Genomic DNA, 23,030 nt, shown 5'->3' with positions numbered 1-23,030 from the left:
GCAGTAATCTAAAACTCACTAAAGCTTTCAATATAATAACTAAAGAATAAATATGAAATGCTCAGTCTAATATAATTGTAGAAAATCAAGAGAAAGAGAATTATCAAGAAAGCAAGAAACAACAAATGCTTTGTTTCTGTGAAAATATTATTCAAACTTCAATGTTTACAATGTGTGTCTATTTATAGACCATTGTGGTTACAAGAGCTGAGCTGTCATTTGCTTAGTTCGTTACATAATAACCGCCCATGTGCTGAGCCGCCATCTGCACATGGTTTCTTGGGTTCTCTTGTGTGCTGAGCTTCCGTTGTTGTTTTTAATAATCAATAGCTGGCATGATTAAATATTATCAATAAAACTCAAAATGACTAATAATAAAAGTAGGGAATCATTACAATCAATATAAAAATCAATAATTAGTATAAAATTTAGTAAATTAATAAAGAAATATATCTTATATATTCATATACATTTTATGTTTATGTATTATCAAATCTAATACTATTAATAATATTAATGTATCTATCAATGTATGCATGTGCAACATTGTATGATTTAGCAAGTCAAGATATCCAACTTTAACGTAGTGTTTTCAACATATTTTACCCCAACTGATTTCTAATTGTTCATCATTCATATCAATTATCATTGTTCCATTTAATCAACTATCATAACATATGCTTCATTAAATCAATAAAGAGTTTATACTATATGCCCGTCGGCGTAAGTGGTCATCTGTTACAGGCTATAACTGGGATAACACCACAATCATCTTTAAAGAAAAAACATGTTGGTCCACCCTCCTTCGCAACGCATTATGTTTTAACAATTAACTAATTTTATAGTGTTAACAGTCAAACTTTTTTTGCTTATGTAAATATCACAACCAAAATACAATAAGAAATAATCAATTCTATATAATAAAAAATTATAACATATGAAAACTAAATGAGATTTGAGTTACTTACAACAAATAAAAGAAATCTCTGAATAAAATTGACGAATGAAAAAGTCTGGAACAACCTTGTCCCTCTTCTTCAACAAGGCATGACATTGAAATTTAGATTTTCATTTAAAAAAGTATTTCAAAAAAAAAAATGAATTATCACGTGCATGGTCCAGTGACAAAAGCTGTAAATATTTAAAGGTTTTGAATCCTTTGAAAATTAATTTTGTTTTGAGGGTTTGGATGCTTAAAATGCATCCAAATTGATATGGTTGACTCAGAGATATACCTAATCAATATGCAACTTAATGATCATGAATCCAATGTCATTTTATAGAGTTTTGATGGATTTGAAAATTTCTCATAAATTGATTTTGGACCAAGGGCTTTTTGGGTTTAATGGAAATTGACTTCGTGTTTTACTAGTGTTAGGCTCGATAATGATTGAGTCGAGCATGCATAAAATATTTCACTAGTTAGAGAACTGTGATAGTTAAAAGAATTGAGCCAATAATAAGGCAAAAAAGACCCAAGTCACCCAACTCATTTATAAGTCTTTACACAAGATGTTTGATGAGCTATGAGTGTTGCCATAAGTAATTCATAAAAGTTTTCCTTAAATGTTGATATCATCAGCAGGTTAATTGTCAAAAAATAAATTTCTTATGTTTAAAGTCCACATAGATTCGGGATGCTCCTATTCTCGTAATTAAATATGACATTGAGAATAAAATACTATTTTGAGAGATAGACAAATTGTTCTACAATGAATTCTAATAAAAAAATACAGTTTTAGAAACCATTCACTTTCAAAAAAAAAAAAAAAAAAAAAAGAATAGCGCACAACTTAGAAAGATAAAAAAGTTATTCAAAAATAGTAATTAAAGATAAAAGTGAGGTATTTGAAAATTCTCCATTTATGTTATCAAATAAAACAACAACGATATCATATCACCTCAGAAGGTCGTCGGCTAAGTAGGGAAAGCAAAGTTCTATACACATAGAAATCATCACAAAGAAAATCAACTAGTGAAAATTCGACTTCTTATAGTTAAAATATTCATATTAAATTATACAATAATATACAAAAAATTACACAGTGAGGATATCGTATAAAACATATTTTTATCTATACTTATTATAGAACTCTTGAAATTAAAATTAGAAATAGGTGTTTAGAAGCTTGCCTTGTGCTTTACAAAATCCTCAATTAGCCTAACGGATGATACCCAAGCTTCGACCTTTGAATCCCTCGCTCTTCTTTCTCCTCTTCCTCACCTTCCCTTCTATAGCAAGTGAAGGGTTGGGTGAGGGTTTATAATGGATTAAGTTATTTTACATTTAAAGAAATATATATCATTTTAGGCAGCACCGTACGTTATGCTCAAATATAATATTTTATATCTCTACAAATTCTTTAACTCGAGAGTTGAGTGCCACGACAGCACCACCCAGTGCCGCATCGCTCCCCCTAATTCATTCTCCCAAATAGAGATGACAATGTCGCAGCACCTCCTCTCTTGGCATTGTAGTGCACATTAGACATTTCCACTCATGTTTTTCTCTACTCCATTTTAATTCGAATTCTATCTGAGGTAATTGAGACAACACATGATTGAGATTTCCAAGCTAAATCAGGTTTAGGCGAAAATTCATATATGATTAAATTAATTACCTTATGGAGAAAGTAAAGTTCAAAGGTTGTATAGCTGATTTCATCCATTGAGGATGTTGAGAAAATTATTCACCTTAAGATAGATTACTGATCCCTACTTTAGATTTTAATTTAGCTATTAGTGAGGGTGTTTTTGGAGTTTTGCTTGATTTAGATTGACAGAAATGCAAATTTATGAAGATTTACAAATTTTTATTGTTTGATTTTTTGTATACTGTTGAATTGAATAGTTTAATAACATTGATAAGAAAAACATAAAATTTCACTAGGTGATTTAATTCATGCAATATTTCAAGTATTTTTATGAGTATGATGATATATTTAGAAATTACCACAATCTAATAAATATTTTAAAATAATGTTATGAATACTTCTTGTGAATGGTTTTCTAAATTATTAGAGTTGAATATGCATACAAAATTTACCTCATCCATACAATTAAAATTGTCATACATGTACAATTATATATGTGTGTGTATTATTTTAAATATTGCTCGTACATATTGAATATGCTGTTATTTCATGTTTATGTGATGAAATTAATATGTTATGTTTATATGTAAGAGGAAATGTGGAGGAGGGTGGAAAAAAATGGAGGTGATACAAGCGGTGATTGTTTTATCTTCTATTCGATATATGTAGAGTTATAAGACTCTATGCACACATATAATTCCTCCATTTGTCATAAATAAATATGATATGAACAAGTGGAAGTGAAGTTATAAGGAAAATCTCAAAATCAAGCTATTTGTAATTCCTCCATCTACTATGAATAGATGTGAGATGAATAAGTGGAAGTATAAATAGAAATAGAGTTAGAAGGGGAATCAAGCTAATATGATTAAGTTGAGATATAGGTCGAAGTAAATGTATAAAGAAGTTTTGGGAAATAGGCTTGATATGATGAAAAAAATTATATTGAATTGTTGTACATGATTATTTGTATGATATGAAAGAAATTGAATGATATTCTATGTGTTTATGTTTATTGTAATTGGATGTTTTTTTGGCTCTAAATGCTGATTATTGATGAGATAAATTAGAATTAAGGATAATCATTATAGTTAGATCTTGGTCCGTCACATATACAACACCATATAATTTGCTTATTATTTGTTAGTCTAAATTTTAATTTTAAATAACTTATTATAAAATATCTTATAAAAATAAGATGTATAAGATTTCACTTCATCAACAATTTTGATATTATTTGGTGTTGGGGATGGAAGTAAACCACAACGACAAAGCAAACAAGAATGTAAAAGCAACGGAAAGTAAATGACACCAAAATTTAACCCATAAAAACTTGAAATCGGAAAAAAAAATCACAGACTCACACCACACAAATCCACAAAAAAAAATTGAGAGAAATAAGTATAAATATATATTCTTTCTCACTCTCTCCTTGGTTCTCTTCTCTCTTACACCGTTCTCATACTTAAAACACAAGAGAAAGTCAAGTTAATAAAATAAAGGGACACAACCCTTAAAAAATGAGAAATAAAACTGTTTAATTCGCCTCGTAGAGCTGCGGCGTCAATTTGGAGCACTATGGCGCTCAAGGCTCTGTCACCATGATTTGATGATGCTAAAACCAGCAACGCTACTGTGTTATACAACATTGTGGCACTGAAACTTAAAAAAAAAATATTGTGGCACCGAATTTTGAGCGTTCCAGCACTCTATTCTTTGTCGATTAGCTTTGAAGCACATGGGTACACAACACCGAGGTGTAGTACGAAAAAAAATTTGCACCCGAACCCAAGCAGGGGGTAAAGCCCTTGCACCTCCAGTGAACACTGTGATTTGAACAGAGGTCCGTGACAACATAACAACTCAATTGATCACCACAATCAAATTTCACACAGAACTAACATATGGTGATAATGATATAAGACATAATAATAGTTTTAGGAAGACAATTATAATGAAAAATAATTTACATTTTTTTTTCTTAAATTAAATTTAAAATTTATCATTTATACAAGAGAAATTTTGTAATCTTTATATACACGCAAGAAGAAAATACAGTTGGCTATAATAAAATTATGAAATAGTAAACTAAATATGTGAGAATATACTACATTTAAATTTAAGATAAATAATTTAAAGAGAATAATCAATCTTCTTAGAGCACAAAATGCCATAAAATAAAATTTATCAAATAATATTGTTGCATCCTATAGTATTCGCGGTGGTATAGATATATAAAGTTTGACTTCTTAGCGTTGTACGAAGATTCAACACACAAGCAGATGAGAGAGATGGTGTAGCGTTCATAAGAGACACCATAGTTTTTACGTGGAAACTCCTGAAAATGGGGAAAAATCACAGGACCTGACCCAGTTTGAATGATTCTACTAGTCTTTGCAGTCGATTACAAATGAGGCTCTTCCTTGGGAGCAGGTCTTGGCTCGATGTCATAGAGTGCATTACATGGTGGGAGTTACAATAATCAACATAGATGTTTGTTTGGTCAGCAGGGCGATAGTTGATAGGATAGAGTCGGAAAGATCGTAGAAGACGATGTAGGTCAGAAAGATCATTGTCTAGCGATGGAGGTCCGAAGGAATGTAGTCGGTAGGAAACAGTAGTCTGAAAGACCTTAGTTGGCAGAATACTATGTTCAAAAAGACTATAGTAGTAGGGTGATACTATAATAGAACTCTGGGCCATCAGGTGGTAGCTTGACAAAAGTACAGGCTCAGGTGTTGATTCGACAGAAGTCCAAGCCTCAAGTGGTGATCCGGAAGAGTCTGGGCCTCAGATGGTGGTCTGGCAGAACTCCAGGTGTTAAGTGATGGTTATGCAGAACTCCAGACCTCAAGTGGTGGGCCGACAGAACTCTGGGTGTCAGGTGGTGGTCCGGTAGAACTCTGGGCCTCATGTGGTGGTCATGCAGACTCCGGGCATCAAGTGGTGGTCCGACAGAACTTCAGGCCTCAGGTGGTGGTCTGGCTGAAGTCGGGGCCTTATGTGGTGGTCCGACAGAACTTCGGGCCTCAGGTGATGGTCTGGCGAAAGTTCGGGCCTCTGGTAGAACTCCAGGTCTCAAGTGGTGGTCCGAAAAAACTCCGGGCCTCAGGTGGTGGTCTGACGGAAGTCCAGTGGAGCTCAGGGCCTTAAGTGGCGGTCCAGGGGAACTACGAGCGGTGGTCGAGGAGGAGTGAGGAGGTAAGATCGATCTCCGATATCTCTATTGCTTTCTTGCTTGGAGCCCTATTTTCAAGAGGGATGAGGGGTCTATTTATAGATTTCCTAAAGTGGCATGGCCCGTAAATAGGAGGAGGATCAAGGGCAAATGTTGAGTGGTTTGGATGGACGACCGATGTTGAATCTCTTGATCATGGACCGTTTGTTAGATATTTAAAGGCCTTAATGATGTCAGAATTATGCGATATTGGGCTCGTTGGATTCGTCTCATCGAGCCACTCGATTCAATTATAAGCATATCATGTTTGGAAACCATTTGATAATCCAAATTGTGATTCAAACCCTATAGCAGCACATTGTGCCCTTGATTTGAACTCATTCTGGCTCGGATTGAGTCGAATTTGTTGTTGTGTTTATCTTTTCAAGACGTTCAATTCAACTATAAGTTTGCTGAAATTAGAGTTCTGACGGTCTCTGATTTAATTTTTGAAGTTTTCAACTTGATTTTGCCTCGAGATTCGTGCTGATCAGATAATTTTTTGATGATATATCAAATATGATCTTATAAACATATTTATTTTTAATATTAATATATTTTTATAAAGTGTACGTTGAAAATTTTATTATCAAATTATCAGACTAATGTGTAATACTTTATTATACTTAAAAATATATTTAGCTTTCTTTTTATCTATTATTTTTAATTTCTAAATCTCTTAATCAAATTTCTCTTCAAACATAATTAATATGAGATATTATGAGTTGCTATTTTTAAATTTACATTAAAAAATAAATCTTCTCATATATAAAATAAATTTTAAAATTTGATGATACTAAATTATTATAAATATAAGTTATTTTCAATAATGAAATTGTATTATAATTATAAATAAATAAAAATTTAAAATCAACCCATTAAATTTTACTCGCTTGCACTTAATGCTCCCAATTTATAATTATATTATTATTAAAGTCAAAATAAAAAAGATATATCTGCTCAATTATAATTATCATGTAATAAATATCGTAAGGTTCCCGACCCTTTTATATTTGCCAGAAAAGGAACCCGCAGCAGGACTTCTTCCACCTCCTCCAGACCTCTTTGGAGGGAGGGTGACTTTCCTTCTTCCTCTCTTTCGATCAGGGTTCTTCTTCCTCGCGGGCACTGTCGTGATGCACAGATCCGGAGCGCTGATGGCGTGGAATGTCTTTAAGTTTTGCACGGCCCTTCGTGGCCTTGGGTCAGTGATGATTCTGATGGTCCTCGGCATCGTCGGCGTGACCTACTACGCCGTCGTGGTCAGCAACTACGGTCCGGCTCTATTTACCGCCGGAGGGTTCGGTTCTCTGACAGCCCTCGTGGTTCTAGTGCTCTTCCATGGCCTGGTCTGATGAATTCCTAAATCCTTCACTTGTTTCTTGTTTCGTCAAAGAGTCATCCAACTGCTTTTTATTTGATGCTTCTTTTTGTCACATTGATTTCATTTCGGAATTTCGGAGTGGCCATCGTTTATTCAATTTTTCGTCTGGCCTGTTGCTTGTGGTTTTAAGCTCATCTATATAAGTGGAACCTAAAGGAGCTGACCTGCATTATTTCTATTTTGTAACTGTACTGATTCAATTCTTTAGTTTTTGCGTTTTCTGAATTTTACCAAGGAAAATTAAACAGCTTTCCAAGAAATTTCATTCTAGAACAGCTGGTAATTCTGACTTTATGGAGTAAAATACAGATAAGAGAAAGAAAAGACAAGCTAGGTTGGAATTCATTTGCTTTTGCTTTAATGGAGTGCTGCTGTTGGCTTTGCAGTTGGTAATGCTATTGTGGAGTTACTTTTCTGTTGTCCTTACGGATCCTGGCAGTGTTCCACCTAATTGGAGACCTTCTGTGGATGAGGAGGTGGGAGAAGGTGCCCCATTGTCTGCCTCAGACTTCAACAACCCTATTTTAACTATGCACCAATCTACATTAATTTCAGACCCTGGAGATCCAAGGATCAGGTTTTGTCGGAAGTGTAACCAATTTAAGCCACCACGGTGTCATCACTGTTCTGTCTGTGAGATCTCTAACTTTAATAAGACAAAATCAGTCCTCCATTGTTTATATTTGTCGTCCCGCACTCTCATTATTTATTTGTTTCTCTAAGTTGATTCATGATTCTGTTATCAGGTGGAAGATGTGTTCTGAAGATGGATCACCACTGTGTGTGGGTTGTCAATTGTGTTGGAGCATTAAATTATAAGTTCTTTCTTCTCTTTCTAGTAAGTTATTTGAATTTGATGTATGATTGCTGTTTTCAAATTTCTATCATGTTATCTCCTATATTTTCAGTGTAAGTAATAAATTTGATCATTAATTTACTTCTTTTGTCACTAATTCTGACCCTTTTGATAAAATTTTATTATATCTTAGTGTTAAAAAGCATGAATTGGGCATGAACATTTTGTTATGAGGTTCTGTTTAAATGAAGTTATTAGAAGGAACTTCTAATGAAGCATTCATTGCCTAATATACTGCCTAATATACTCTTCCTTTTTTTAAATGAAAATGGGTCTCTATTCTTTAAATAGTTATATAAACTAGCTTCATTGAAACTTTACTACATTTATTGATTGTTAATCATAAAGTGATGGCCATTAGGTTTAATTTTGTTCTTCATATGACTTTCTGAAGATTTAATGCACAATAGAATACATTATAACTTACTTTGTTTGCTCAATTATTTTTTTGGTTTTTAGTAAACAAATTACTAGTGATGTTATTGCATTACACCAAATATTATCACATAAAATCGCCCAAGAAACAAGACTACATTTTTGCTATATAACATATGTAATACACATGAGATCTGCTTGGAAAAATTAAAGAGTCCATATGGTAGTTAGGTTTTTGAATTTAAGTTAGCATATCTTATCTCAGCTTCTCTCTTTTTTGGTGGGCTTAAACTAGTTATTTTGAAAATTTTTATATACTCAGTTACCTATTCTTTTTTATGAGTTTGAACATTTACGTACATAAAAAAAAAGAAAGAGTTTAGTATGAACCAATTGGTTTGGCCTGTTCCAGTGGCCTAGCCTTTAAAGAAACTTGTTAAACTTCAATTGGCATATGCCTTTTTTTGCATGTTCTTTACTCTCTATTTCCAATGCTTATTCCCTCATCTTCCTGATTCTGCACTACTTAATGCATTGATCCTGATTGAGATAGTTCATATACCTATAAAAAATCGGTGATGGAGATTGGGGATAGCTTAGTGGTAGTTTTTAGGGATAATTGTGCGAAATAATATGCCTTTAGGATTTCTACTTGAATTGTTGAAACCTTTCAAGACTCACCAATATTGTGGTTTCTTGGAGGTTCAATTATGTTAAAAGTTTGGATGATGGTTTTTCCTTCTTGCTTTCTATATTGTCTTACTGTTTTTCATCCTTATTATACTTCGAGTTCTCTTGTCCTTTTTCCCCTAGCTTAGAAAAAACTTAAAGAATCACCATTTAAGCTAGATAGAGAAATTAGAGAGATAGGGCTTCTACAAGAATAATTATGGGTGAGAGATAGCGAGAGGAACAACTACTTGGTTATTTTGAGAGAGAATATGAGGATGTTGTCCTAGAGAGTTTGAGAGAGCTGATTTGAAGAATAATTGAAATTCTATCCAATGGGCATAAAATTTAATCACAAATTAATTACAGAAAAAGTCTTTTTTAGAATTAAAAGAAAACTAAAAGTGATACTTAACTTTAACTGAAACTAATTCAAGCATGATTTGTGGACATCCCCTTGTTTTAGGCCTGATAATAAGATAACTTCTAACTAGAAAGCTGCTTTTTCTAATTTTCCTTTACACAATCCTTTCTTTTCAAAACCTAAATAAATTATTAATTTAATGAGGGTTGGTCAACCACCTATTAAAATGTTATTATTTTAATGACAAGGTTGGCCACATAAAAGTAGAGGAGTGAACGATGGGTTTTGGTCTCCTTTGTGCTCTTTATGTATCTTGTTGTACTATGCAATTTTCATATAATTGGCCATGTAATTTTTTGTGTTACATGATCTAGCCATATCCAAATAAGTTGCATCTACCTAAGTTGGCCTCCCTCTTTTGCTTGGTCTACCCATATGAATTTGTGTGGTCATTTTATATTCATTTGGCATGACTTAAATTGGGTTTTGGTGAACCTCTTTTAGCAAAGACACCTTGGTGCATACTTGGACTTGGCTAACTAAATTAGCCAAGCCTGCTTCAGGGAGAGCAATTTGTACCATATTTTATTATATTTTTGTTGTTCTTCATTTCTAGGAATTGAAATTGATACATGATATGTTTACAACATTGCCATCTCTTCATTCATCAAAATCTAATAATTTTTTAGTGTTTGTGGGTATGGACAGAAGGAATAATTAAAAAAAATGACACCAAGATGACAAGAAACTTGATAGCAAGTGGATGCAATTTCAACAAAACCAGAGAAAGACACAAGAAATTTAGGAAGAAGAACACATAAGATTTTTTTTATTTTTTTATTAAAAGAACAAAGAAGAAAATCACAAGATATAATTGGATCTTCAATTTGAGAGGAAGATCCAGCCCTCCCAAATCTCTAGCTGTCCACTCAATTTAGGCAAAACTAATTCCAACAATATGAAGCATAATCTGAAATCACTCCCATAATTAGCCTTAAATAGGCTCTCTTAATTCATCCCTCCCAAATCAGTCCATTTTCTATGAATATTTTCTTCTCATATTTGAGTTCAAATTTGATCTCTTTCCCTAATTAATTCTTTCCAAATTATAATTAAAACATTCCTAAACAATTCCTTTGCAATTGTTATTAAAACTTTGCTAAACAATTCCCCCTCTCTCTTCTTGCCTGCTGCTTGCCCTAGTGGGGCCCATCAGCTTAGCCTGCAGTCCATAAATACTCTCATCCCAATGAGCCGCCTTGTCCTCAAGGTGCATGTCTCACCACCATCTTTTAGAATTTCCCCTTAAGTTTGAGGTATTCTTTTCTTTCACAAAACAAACTGATGTGAAACATAATTGCATAGATGAATTTGCTTAAAGGAAATTTGCACGCTTAATATTCTAAAGGGAAAGACAAATACGGAGCTTCGGCGTAGTCACTTTGGTATTAGGGAAGAAGTGGGCAGCAACACAAGGTTTGGGAACCTCCTGGACAGCAATCGGAGACCCTCTGGACAGCAAGACAGCCGTAGGAAATATGCTAGGATGGCTGGACAGCAACTAAAGATGTTTGGATGGTCACTAGGAAAGCCTGGCTAGCAATTTTGACCCTCGAACAACTTTGGACAGCAGCCTTTGAGGTTAGAAACGCCTTGGACAGCACTTGAGGGATTTCTGGTCAGCAAATAGGAGCAGATCTGGCAGCACTATGGCTGGTCGGAGTTTCCAGAATAGCAGTTTCTTAGTGGAAAATTATTGGACAGCAATTTAGAGCAGGTCTTAGGAGCTAGGTTTTGAATTTTGAAACCCCAAATAACGTAGAAAGGGGGGAAATTCATTCCTTAATGAGGGGTTGATTGAAGCAATTAGTGGGAGTGATGTGAAACGTACATGCGACGGAGGAGTTACTTTAAGAAATTAAAGAGATCAATTGAAACTTAATAACCCAAAATAAAATTATCGTTTATAATAAAAGAGTGATCATTAGAATTCGTGGTTTTAAGGGAAAAATATTTGATTTGAAATTCAAATATCAAGTGGGGATGGGGGGAAATTAAATTGAAAATGCATTTAATCCCATAATAGGGCCGGCGGTTTTGGGAGGGATTAAGGGGAATTAAAGAGGAGCAATTAATGTAATATGAAAGAGAGAAGCTCAAGGAAGGGGGCCGGCCACATGTATTGGAAAGAGAGGTTTGGGTTTTAATTAGATGGGGCCTACATACTAATCAAAGCTTTTAAGAAAAAAAAATCTGAATTAAATTTCAGATTTTCTTTCAAGGGGAAGTTTCCTAATCTAAGGGCAATTAATTGGAATTTATTTGGATTTCAAATTTGAATTGAAATTCAATTAAGAGGATTGCCTAAAATCATGGAGTTATTTTAGGAAAGCCTTCAATGTTGCTTGGGAAAATTTGAATTTCAAATTCGAAATCCCAAGGAGGGAGGCTGGCGACTAAAGAGGTGGGGAAGGGAAGATGGTGAGGAAGGCCGGCGGTGGGTGGTCGGCAGATGGGGCCGGCGGCTTGGAGGGCCCAATGGTGGGCGGCGGCAAGGGGCTTATGGGGAAGATCAATTCAAGGGAAAAAGAATAGAAATTTGAAGAGCTAGGGATTTACTCACCTCAAGTACTTCCACCCCAAATCTCACAAAGAAATCTTGGGAAAACTTAGAACTCACAAAGAGATCCTCAAGAACTTACAAAGAGATATTGAGAATCTCAGAACTCACAAAGAGATCATTCTCCTCTCATGAACTCACTAAGAGATCAAACAAGTAGAATAAACTTTCATTAACAATTCATCATCCCATTACACAGAAAGAGCCTCTATATATAGGCCTAAGAAACTAAAACAAGACACATATGCCCCTATGGCTTACATAGGACGATTCTCTTAAGTGAGGGTAAAAACAAAAAATTTATAATAAAAAATAAAAATTACAAATAAAATATAAGATAACGTGGGACGATGACAGCCGTTGATCTTCAGCTCCTCGGATAGGCATGGACGGTTGAATGTCTGCATCACAAACCCGATATATTCCTCCAGTTCAACCATCCAACTTGAATTTAACTAATATTATCCCCATCTATTTCACCATCACTTTGAATAATAGATCCGAGATATTTAAAATGTGTACTCTTATTAATGTCTTGATCGCCCAAAATCACAATCCCCACTAGATTTATTACTACTAAATATACACTCCATATATTCGGTTTTAGATCTACTCAAATGAAAACCTTTAGACTCTAAGGTTGACCTTGTGCATCCTCTTGCAAATGTCTAGTAAGAACATCCATGACTAGAGCAAAAAAATATGAGCTTAAAGTTGATCCTTGATTTAATCCAATTGAAGTAGGAAAATACATGGTCAAACCACAAAATAAATATTACATGGTATATGATTATGAATTTTATGGAAACCATTGACGTTAAAATATTGATACTGGTGATAACATTATTAAAAAGATTAGAAATATAAGCATCTACTTTTAATGACAAAATAAATACCAAGTTTTTTTTTTTCTAATCAATGTAGTGGACATGGATATATTTTTAATGACAAACAATATCTGGAGAGCAACAAATGAGATTTGCAAAATTGAAATTAACCAGGTAATGATAAAATGTATTGATTGCTTATGGAGAAATAAAGTGAGCGATTGGATAGAGAACTTAACCACATGAGTTGAAATGTAGGACTTCATTAAAAAAGTTTTTTTTTTTTTTCGTATCTTGGTTGATGTTTATGTACTGAAAATATGTTTAATTCCTATCCTACTTGTTATATATTCTGATAAAATTTAGTATGGTGTTTTACCTATGGATATTAAATATATTCTTTTGGGTAGACCGTGATTGTATTGTTTAGATGCAATTTACTCTGGGAAATCTAATGTTCAGTGTTTAAGATAATTGGGAGAGTAGTTTTGAAACCTACTAAGCCTAAGAGTAGATTTGTGCATCTACAAAAGAATCCAGTGCTGCAAATGAACAAGAAAACTCTTTTCATTTTTCTGAATATACTTGCTTTTGAAAGAGGGACTGATTTATGGTCTAATGGTTATTAAATTGAATGATATGCCTCAAAATATGAACATGTCTTAGGATGTTGAAGTGTTCTCTGATTTTAAAGATATCGTTATGATGTTCTTCCTAATAAATTGCACCATTAGGGATATATAATATGCTATTGATTCAATTCATTGATTATTATTGTCTAAGAAACCATAATACGAGATGAATTGAATACGATGATGTTAAGAAATAGTTGGTCAATTTCATAAGAAAGAATTAATTTGAAAAAGTATGAGTTATGTTGTTTTTGCTTTACTAAATCCTAAGAAGACGCTGGGAGGAATTTATTTATGGTCTTATGGCTATTGAATTGAAAAATGATATTGTACCTCAAAATGTGAGTATGCTTGAGGATATTAATTAATTGTTGTTTGATTTAAAAGATATATATTCTAATGAATTACCATCACCTAAGGTTAGCAATGCATCATTGATTTAATTCTTGGATTATTATTTTCTAACTTGACTTATTATAGGATGGAAATTTAATTGAACATGCTGAAGTTAAAAAATAAAGTGATTTTTTATAAACAAAGCACGAGTTCTTGTGTTATTTATGTATGTTGATGTATGTTTGTGGATAGTTAAGGCGGCAATGGGATGCATATTAATAAGTAGGATATTACAGGCTTACGTAAAAAGTAATTTTCTCCTTACATCCCACTCAAGTAAATCCATAGTGTATATTTAGCTCCTCTCTCCACTTCCATGCTTAAGCATCCATTATGGTACAACCACTTGTCAGCTTTCATTTTATTTATTACAGGATTTTTCCATTTCAAGTCTTCAATCCACCTTCTACCCGGACCATGCAGTGCTTCAGCTGTAGAGAGAGAAAGACTAATGGGGTAAAATATTGAAAGAGAGGGAGGAATGACTTTCCATTGTGGACGGAATGATGAAAAGAGATTTTGACGCATAGTTGTTGGGGAGGACTTAGCCTAAGGGGCTTAAAGCTGATTGTTTTAGTGGCTTAATAGAACAATAAGTTATTTTAGTGGCCTAACGAGGAAACCTGCTCTAATTTTTGTAATTCTTTCTTTTTAAAGTTATTTATTAATACATAGAAGCCACCAACATCTTTTTCTGGACACATGAAAAGCATCAATGGTTCGTTTTCCCCTTTTCTCCTCTCTCGCGACTTGCGACTCACGACCTCAAGTATGATTTTTGTTTTCCCTTTCACTCCTCTCTTGCCCCCGAACGAAGACCGCCAGTGCCAGATGTTTATGTCTTCTAAGCTCTAAGGTCCATCTTATTTGCATTATTAATTTTGATCTTACAGCTTCTTTTGGCTCCAATAATGAGACAGCAAACGGAACTATTTTAATATATTCTAACATTCCAAATGAGACGACCCCCCCCCCCCCCCCCCCCCCCCCCCCCCCCCCTCTCAAGTGTAAATGAGAGGGTGATGGATGAAAAAACAACATTTAAAACATCAATGTGGTTTATATTAATGGTTGATGGTGTTTTTTGGATTTCTAATACACTGAGTATTTTTATGAGGATTATGAATTATGTTTTGTAATTTTTTATCAGGAAGTTTCTTATGATGTACTTTGATGATATTTTGATAAATAACAAAACAAGAGATGATTATTTGTTGCATCTTAAAAAAATTTTTGAAGCTCAGGTGAATAGTATAGTTATACTTGAATTTAAAGAAATGTTATTTTTAATCCATAATTTTTTTTCAGAACTTGTGTTTCGTGATAATCAATTTGTTGATCATTATAAAATTGAAGTTATTAAAAATTGGTCAACACCAACCAATTTTTATGAGATTTAAAGTTTTACTGATTTGAACATTTTCTATAGACAATTCATTCAAATATTGTATACTGTGATGACACTAATTACAAAATGTCTTAAGGAAGAGGGTTTAAATGGTCAAAATTTGCTAATTGAGCTGTTTCTGGAATTAAGAAGGGACTTGAGAGTGCATCAACACTTAGGTTGTCTGATTTTAATAAAATGTTTTGAGGTTTCATGTGAAGGATCTGGTTGTTGGAGTGTTATGTGAAGAGGGATATTAGATTACCTATTTTAGTGAGAAATTGAATTGAGACTAAGCAGAAGCATTAAAATTATGATATGAACTTTTATTTGTTGTTCAAGCGCTTCATTATTGGACACTACTTGCTGCTTAAAGAATATCTTTATTTTGATCGCTAAGCTTTAAATATTTTGAGTTCATAAAAAAATTAGGACATAGGCATGCAAAGCGGGTTGCATTTCTATAGGAAAATAATTCTGTCTTGAAACATTGCGATGTAGTAAGTCTTTTGATGCTTTAAGTTTGGTTGATGATATTTTACATACAATGAAGATTAAGGCGATCAATTTTGGTAACATTAAAGATGAATACAGCACTTGTAAGTACTTTAGTGAGATATATTAGGACCTAGATAATAATTTTTCTATGCTTAATAAATGCTTCATGATTAATGACAATTGTTTATTTAAGGGGTGACATCTTTACATACCTAATTCGTCTTTTAGGGTTTTCTTATATCTGTTTTTGGTTTTGCTACAAGGCATTTTTGTGGTATCCGGCTATAGTCATAAATGAGAATAATTGTTATTGGCCTAGCTTGAAAATACATGTAGTGCATATTAACAATATAGAACTTGTGAAATAGTTTAAGGGGATAAAACTAATACTGACATCATTGCCTATTCCATATAAGCCATTGGAGGATCTTAGCATGAACTTCATGTTTGGACTATATAGGTGATGTGAAACCACATAGGGATTGCTCGTAGAAATTTATAACGATTGAATTAGGCGTCACAACTTAAATTTAATGTTTCACTTTGAAAAGATTTTACGAATTTAAAATTGTTTAAATTGATATGACAAGTAACCACACAATAGAAGACAAGATTTCAAAATAATATCAAGATTATAATGAAAACAAGTAGTGCAACAAACAAACAGTCCACCACGTAACAAAGAGAGAATTCACCTTGAGTTTCCCTCACTCTCACTCTTTAAGGGTTAGTGGAAGAAGAATCGCCACAATCCGGAAGATGCCACCACGAATGAGTGGAAGCCGGGGTAGAGATCCAACGAAAGTTAGCCGGAGGAGGGGCTATGTGTAGACGACCGGTGATCCACCAACGTTCGGAGGGAAGATGCTTGACTACTTTTCTTGCAAGAGAGCTCATCGGATGAGAGGAAATCCAATAAGGTGGGCAAGTAAGAGGGCTGGTCAAGTGTGGAGGGAATTAGAGTTTGTGGGGTCTAGGTTGGGGTTATGGAAAGAGCATTAAATCTGAAATTAATTTCAGATTTAATTGAATGAGGAGAAAAGAATTTGAAATTCAGATTCAAATTCAAATATGGGTTAGGGGAGTTAGGGTTATTAACTCCTCTTTAAAGTTAATTACCAAGGAGGGTAATCAATTAAGAGAATTAAATTATGGTGGAGGGAAGGATTATAATTCAAAATTTGGAGCATGGGGAGGGCCGATGGCATAGAGAGAATAGGGGGGAGATTGGGAAGGGTTTGATAGTTTCCTAATGCACTCCTATTAATTAGGGATGAAATAGGAAAATATTTTGAAATTCGAAATTTGAATTTCAAATTATTTAGATCTTTTCCAAATCAATTAGGCTATTTTAGGTAGGTGTTAATGACGATTGATTTCACCATCCAAGGGGAAATAGGAAGGGGGTGGTCGGCGGTGGGGCTAGGGCTAGCTAGGCCAGCGGTTTGGGGGTGAAGATGGGGTGGCCATCGGCATGTGGGTGGGGTGAGGGGTGGCCGGCGGCTTAGAAGGAGATTGGGGAAAAAGGGCCGGCCGGTGGAGGAGGTGGGTTAGATTGGCCGGTGGTGGTGGGAGGGAAGATAAGGTGATCACCAGAAAGGAAAACGAAGAGCCGCGAGCCCCGGAATCCACCGGTGGTTGACGGGTGATGCAAGACCCTCTCTGATGGGGACATCAGTTGGAAAGTCTACCGTCGACGTGGCCGTAGATCAATGGACACAATTTATCCGATGTACTTTTGATTTTATTATTGTTTCCTTAGTGATGTATTTTTATTTCAGCATTTCCCCTTTTTTACCCTTGCTTGAGGGATTGAGTCATGTAGCCCGTTGAGGGTATTTGAGTCATTTTGTTTTATGTCATTGTAAAGAGGCTATTTAAAGCCTTCATCTTGTTCTTTTGAGGTTAATGAATGAAAATCAAAGAAATTTCCTGCAATTGTATTCTTGAGGCTTAGGTGACAGCTTGAGAAGGAATTTGAGAGTTTGGTGGAGCCTAGGAGAGGCTACCCGTCGTACCCAACAGTCACCACCCTTCATGATATAATTCAAATTTAATTTGGGTGGAATTTTTCTTCTCCTAAATTAAAGAGACCAAATAGGAAGGATATTTAAATTTCTCCACAAAACCCCTCTCCCCCTCTCTCCATGCCGCCGGCCCCTTACTTGGGCCCCACTCCTTGAATGCTCCATTAAGGCTCTTAATTGCATATAATTTGAAACCCAAATTCAAATTATTTTCCCTCCAATTCCACTCAAAATCTGAAAATAATTTCAGATTTGGAGATTGGAATATTTCTCCTTTCTCTCAATCCAATTCCATCTCAAACCCTAACCCTTTTCCCCCTACAAGCTGCCGGCCTTCCCTCCCCTCCTCCATCTCTCTCCCTCCTTTCTCTATTGGGATCTCTCTCTCTCTCTCTTTCTCTCTCTCTCTTTGCTTATGATGAACGGCCAATCCGGAGCTTGATTCTGGCCTTGCGTAAGATGATTAAACTTTCGTGGATCTTCTCAACTTGCCGTCCTTCGACTTGAATCCAAACATTGATGGGTTCATAGAGAAGTCGGCCATCCACATACTAGTTGTTTTGACCAAGGCTATGGAGGAGAAACTATCGGAAGGTACGTGATGAATCAAGACGCTTCTCTGAGAAGGTGATCTTCTTCATTGACTCGTGTACTTTCACATTCTACTTACTTCGTAGAGAGATTGTTCAAGCAAGAGATTGTATTTAATTATCGCCATCCATTAGTAAGCGTAGGTTTGTTACTTTTTTGCTTTTGGATCTCAATGTTAGACCAAGGTTATGTTATAAATTACTTCTCATGCAACGCTTTGATTTTCTTAAATGTTTTGATGTCGCTTAGTCTCTTGCGTAGTTTAGCCTAAACGAAAGTGACCACTTATTAGTTTTATTTTGTTGTTTTAATAACGAAAATTCAAAAGTGCTCTTTAATTATTTTGTGCAAGTTTCCTATTTTGCATATAATCCTGCATCACTCTCCTAGGGTTTCTCATCTCAAGAACTCACAAAGAGATCAAACAAGAAAAGCTGGAGTTTTTTATTCATAATCATCATCATCCAAATACAAGACCGATGACCTAATATATAGGCCTCATAGAGAAAGAAAAGAAATGACTAAAATGCCCATAGGACTACAACTCAACTCAACACACAAGCAAGAGTACAAACGTAAATAAAGAAAATATGAACTAATACATAAAATATCAAATATATAAGCTCCTCATCGTAGCCGTCGATCTACGATGCTTCCGGCAGTAGACATTCCGGAATCTCCTACTGATGTCCTCATCAATAGGACTTTAAGAAACAACAGCAACTTTAAGGAAATAAATGCTATTTTGGTAATTCTGGATCATTTTTCTAAAATGGCACATGTCAATCCAGTGATAAATTGCTGATGCTTCTCACATTATTAAACTATATTTAAATGAGGTAGTTGTATTATATGATTTGCTTAAAATCATTTTGTGTTACAAGATGTAAATTCTAGGAATGGCTTTTGAAAAACTTTTTGAAAAAAGAAAATGCAATTAAATTTTTCAGCTACTCATTACCCACAGCTTGATGGACAAATTGAGATAGATAGTAGGAGTTTAGGTGAACTATTGAGATATTTAATTTAAGAGATGCATCTAATAGGAATTTGATTTCGACTCTTTCTGAAATTGTATGCAATTCATCTATTAGAAAATTTACAAGCATGAGTGATGCGGACATCCAACCGTCCATGCTAATCCGGGAGGAGCTGAAGATCGACGACCGAGATCTTGCTGCCAGAACCCTCCTGCTGCTGTCCAGGACCTTCCCAAGTCCTCCAAGTGGTTGTCCCAAGTTTTCTACAAGACAAAACTGCTGTCCCTGCTGCCAAAGCTGCTGTCCAGAGATTCCTGCAGCAGTTTGTTGCTGTCCAGCCCCTCTGGGAGCGACCGTGGCTGCCCGGAACTGTCCGGAATCGCTATCCCAGGTTGGATACTTGCTGTCCAGAATTTCCCAAGTGTCAAAAGCTGCTGTTTAAACTTCACGAGTTGCTCTTCAAACCCATAGGACTGAAAACCTCCTACCCGTTCTACATCAATGAGTCCAGTTGAAAGAGTTGAGAGTTTCAATTTAGAAATCCTATAAATCTTGTGAAACCTCATATATGACTTGCATGACGATATTAATTGAAAACTAACTGTTAATTATAATATTTATAAATCTATTGCTTATGTGAATAAGACATGAAATTTAAATCATGTGATAAGGTTATGATACATGCGAGTCTTGAAAAGTTTCCTACATGACCTTTTAAGAAATTAAATGCACGAAAGATGAGTTATTTAAAATCATGCAACACATTTGGTTTAACATTCCAAAAACTTCTGACAGTAGTCAAAATTTTATTATATATGATATAATTTTATTTCATGAACTTGCAACAAATATTATGAATTTTTTATCTCTTTCTATTCTTTCGGAAGCCAATCCCATGTAGTGGGATAGAAGCTTCTTGTTGTTTTGTTATTGTTGTTTTATTCCTTCAGAAATCACATTCCAACAATGGCTTGAGGAAGAATAGTGCGGAGGAAGAAGAACTTAAAAAATCTTTTCCTATATTCTCCCTTATTTTTTCTTTTAGGGTTTCTAGGTTGTTTTATGCCCTTCAATCTAATGTTTATTCATCCATTAACAACATATGATATTAATCATCCTTTCATAATTCAAATCAATAAGCAATTAATGAGTATATTCATTCAAATTTCAAATTATTGAATGATGGTATAGTATAGTCAAAGGATTATACAACCTGATCATTTTGATTTAGACATGAACTGAAGATTATATTGTATGATTTGCATCATATTGTATGATTTAGAGAATGATTTAATTGAATCGAATATTACTTAATTAATCTCATGGATTTAATTTGAAATTAATAGTTGTCGTACTATACATCTGCAATGTGATCCATAAACTGATCAAATTAAATCAAACTTGGTTTGGTTGATTGAATTGAACTTCAGTAGATTTACTGCCTAATGTCCATCATACAATACAAATACTTGTAGATTTTCCAATGAAAAATACTTTTTTTTTTGCTAAATTTAATTCTTAATTCATAAGTCGGTGCGTGCAAGCAATCCTTAGCTTTATCAATAAATTTTTAATACATTTAAAATGTATTTAAGTTAATTATTATTTTTTGTGTAATCAAAATACTTATTGTATGTTTTAGTTAATAATCATTTTGAGCATGGTTAAAATATCATGGTTAAAATATTTGTAGTATATTTTAGTTCGTATTTGTTTAGTGTTCATCACTCCTTGGCTTGCAGTGTAAACGTGAACTTAAGTAATTCTTTGTAATGACATTAAAAATATAGAGACTAAGCTTGGATTAAGTTGAAGCAACACTTTGCACTTGAGCTCTAATTAGCTTTTTGTATTAATTTTCAAGACTAAAATATCCTATCATACTATGTCATCATCACTATTGTTACTAATATATTAGTAACCTATAACTTGTACGAACACATTATACTAGATGATACACCACACAAGATTTGTGACCATCAACAATGATGTTATATTTAAAGATGACAAACTAATGTTGATGTGAAGGGATAAGGTATAAATAATCTTAAAATAGCTAGCCCCATTAGATATGCATTAATACTCCCATTAGTATATGCATTTATCAACAAATAATTCTCTCCCTTTTGTCATTATTGAAAGAGTTAACACTTATTTGTTATTTTGTTGTAACCAACAACTATGTACTCCCCCTAAATAAATCAGAATAGTATGGTTTCTTTTAAAAATAATTGATTTACATTTAAAGTACTTATAAGCAAATCATGGCATAATTCAAAGTTCATTAAAATGTATACTAATTTAAAATATTATGATAGAAGCATGTAATAAAAATTATATGCTATCTAATAGAGAAAATGCTAGACGTACATTGGATGAAAATTTTGTATAATGAAAAAATATATATAAATCTAGTGGCATTGATTTTGCAAAAATCAGTTTGATATTTGATTAAAAGTAATATTCAATTAGAACTACAAATAGATATGAATTTCTTTAATTATTTTATGATTTAAATCACATTAACATGAGATAGAGCTTACGATAAAAAAAAAAAAAGAGATAGAGCTTACGATAGTGCTTTCTATGCTTGTAATCATTTAATATGCTTCTAACTAATTAGATAATGATTTATGATACCACTTGTTAATATTTTTTTGTTTAAAATTATTTTTCAAGCACTATTCATGATTTTGATAAATCATCATATCATGATACCAATCTTAGATAATCATTTTAAGTATATTGATCATGATATGAATTTGAGACTACAGACTTGCATAATTTAAATATTTGTGCTTAAATATTTGAGAAATATTAATATATTATTCATGTATGGAGTATTGATGTCAAATATTAATACTAATTATGGTGCATGGACAAACATAAAATGAATTTAATCATAGCGTCAAAATGCACTAAGATCAAAATCAATATGATAAAATCTAAATTCAATTTTCTAAACTTGTGATGACCTATTATGTTTCTACTCTCTAATTAGCTTGATGAAGCTCTTTATATCAACTACAAGCTAGTAGAGAAGGCTCATGGGGTCAAACTAAGCTATATGAGCATCATCACATCAATTATATATGTTTCACTTGGTCTACAAAATAGTTTCTAAATAATATTAGAAAAATAATTGAAATTATTAGGAAGATGATAAGGTCAAATTTAGCATTCATTCATGCAGGTAAAATATTAAAAAAAATAGATGAATAATTCTAACAACTAAAGCTAAACTTTATCATTTTTTTTTGAAATCCTAAGAGTTGATTTCAAAATATAATGGGAACCAGGTATGCTAAAACAAGATTTAATGTCACGACCCGGCCCGAATACTCGATTTAACGAGGCAGGTACTGAAGGTCGGACTGTATTACAATCTCAACCCAATTTCAAATAAAACCATATTAACATAAACTTTTGAATAAACTGAAGAGTCACTAATCACAAAAACTATAAATCATTCAATATCAAAACTAATCATTTTCATCAATCGTTTATCTGTTGTCATTTGCACGTCGTCTTCTATAAACAAATTCTTCTCTTTCAGCCATTTCTTTTTTAGGAACTTACCTGAAACATTTAAATTCGTGGGTTGAGTTTACTA

The 23,030-nt window shown here is 33.6% G+C and overlaps 1 protein-coding gene across 1 annotated transcript in view; it reads left to right on the top strand.

Annotated features, from left to right (window-relative positions):
- The first annotated feature begins 6,816 nt into the window (after positions 1–6,816).
- The window catches only part of LOC110097088 (probable protein S-acyltransferase 14), a 33,488-nt gene continuing 17,274 nt past the window's right edge, over positions 6,817–23,030 (top strand). The window contains exons 1-3 of the mRNA XM_020823320.2: positions 6,817–7,160; positions 7,582–7,828; positions 7,942–8,033. Coding sequence (XP_020678979.1) covers positions 6,948–7,160; positions 7,582–7,828; positions 7,942–8,033 — 552 coding nt within the window. The 5' untranslated portion in view covers positions 6,817–6,947. The remainder of the gene's footprint in view (positions 7,161–7,581; positions 7,829–7,941; positions 8,034–23,030) is intronic.

This window comes from Dendrobium catenatum, unplaced genomic scaffold, assembly GCF_001605985.2.
Source record: "Dendrobium catenatum unplaced genomic scaffold, ASM160598v2 original_scaffold_244749, whole genome shotgun sequence".
Classification (NCBI taxonomy): domain Eukaryota; kingdom Viridiplantae; phylum Streptophyta; class Magnoliopsida; order Asparagales; family Orchidaceae; genus Dendrobium; species Dendrobium catenatum.
Note: the sequence above shows the minus strand (reverse complement) of the source record. Positions and strands in the feature narration are given on the sequence as shown.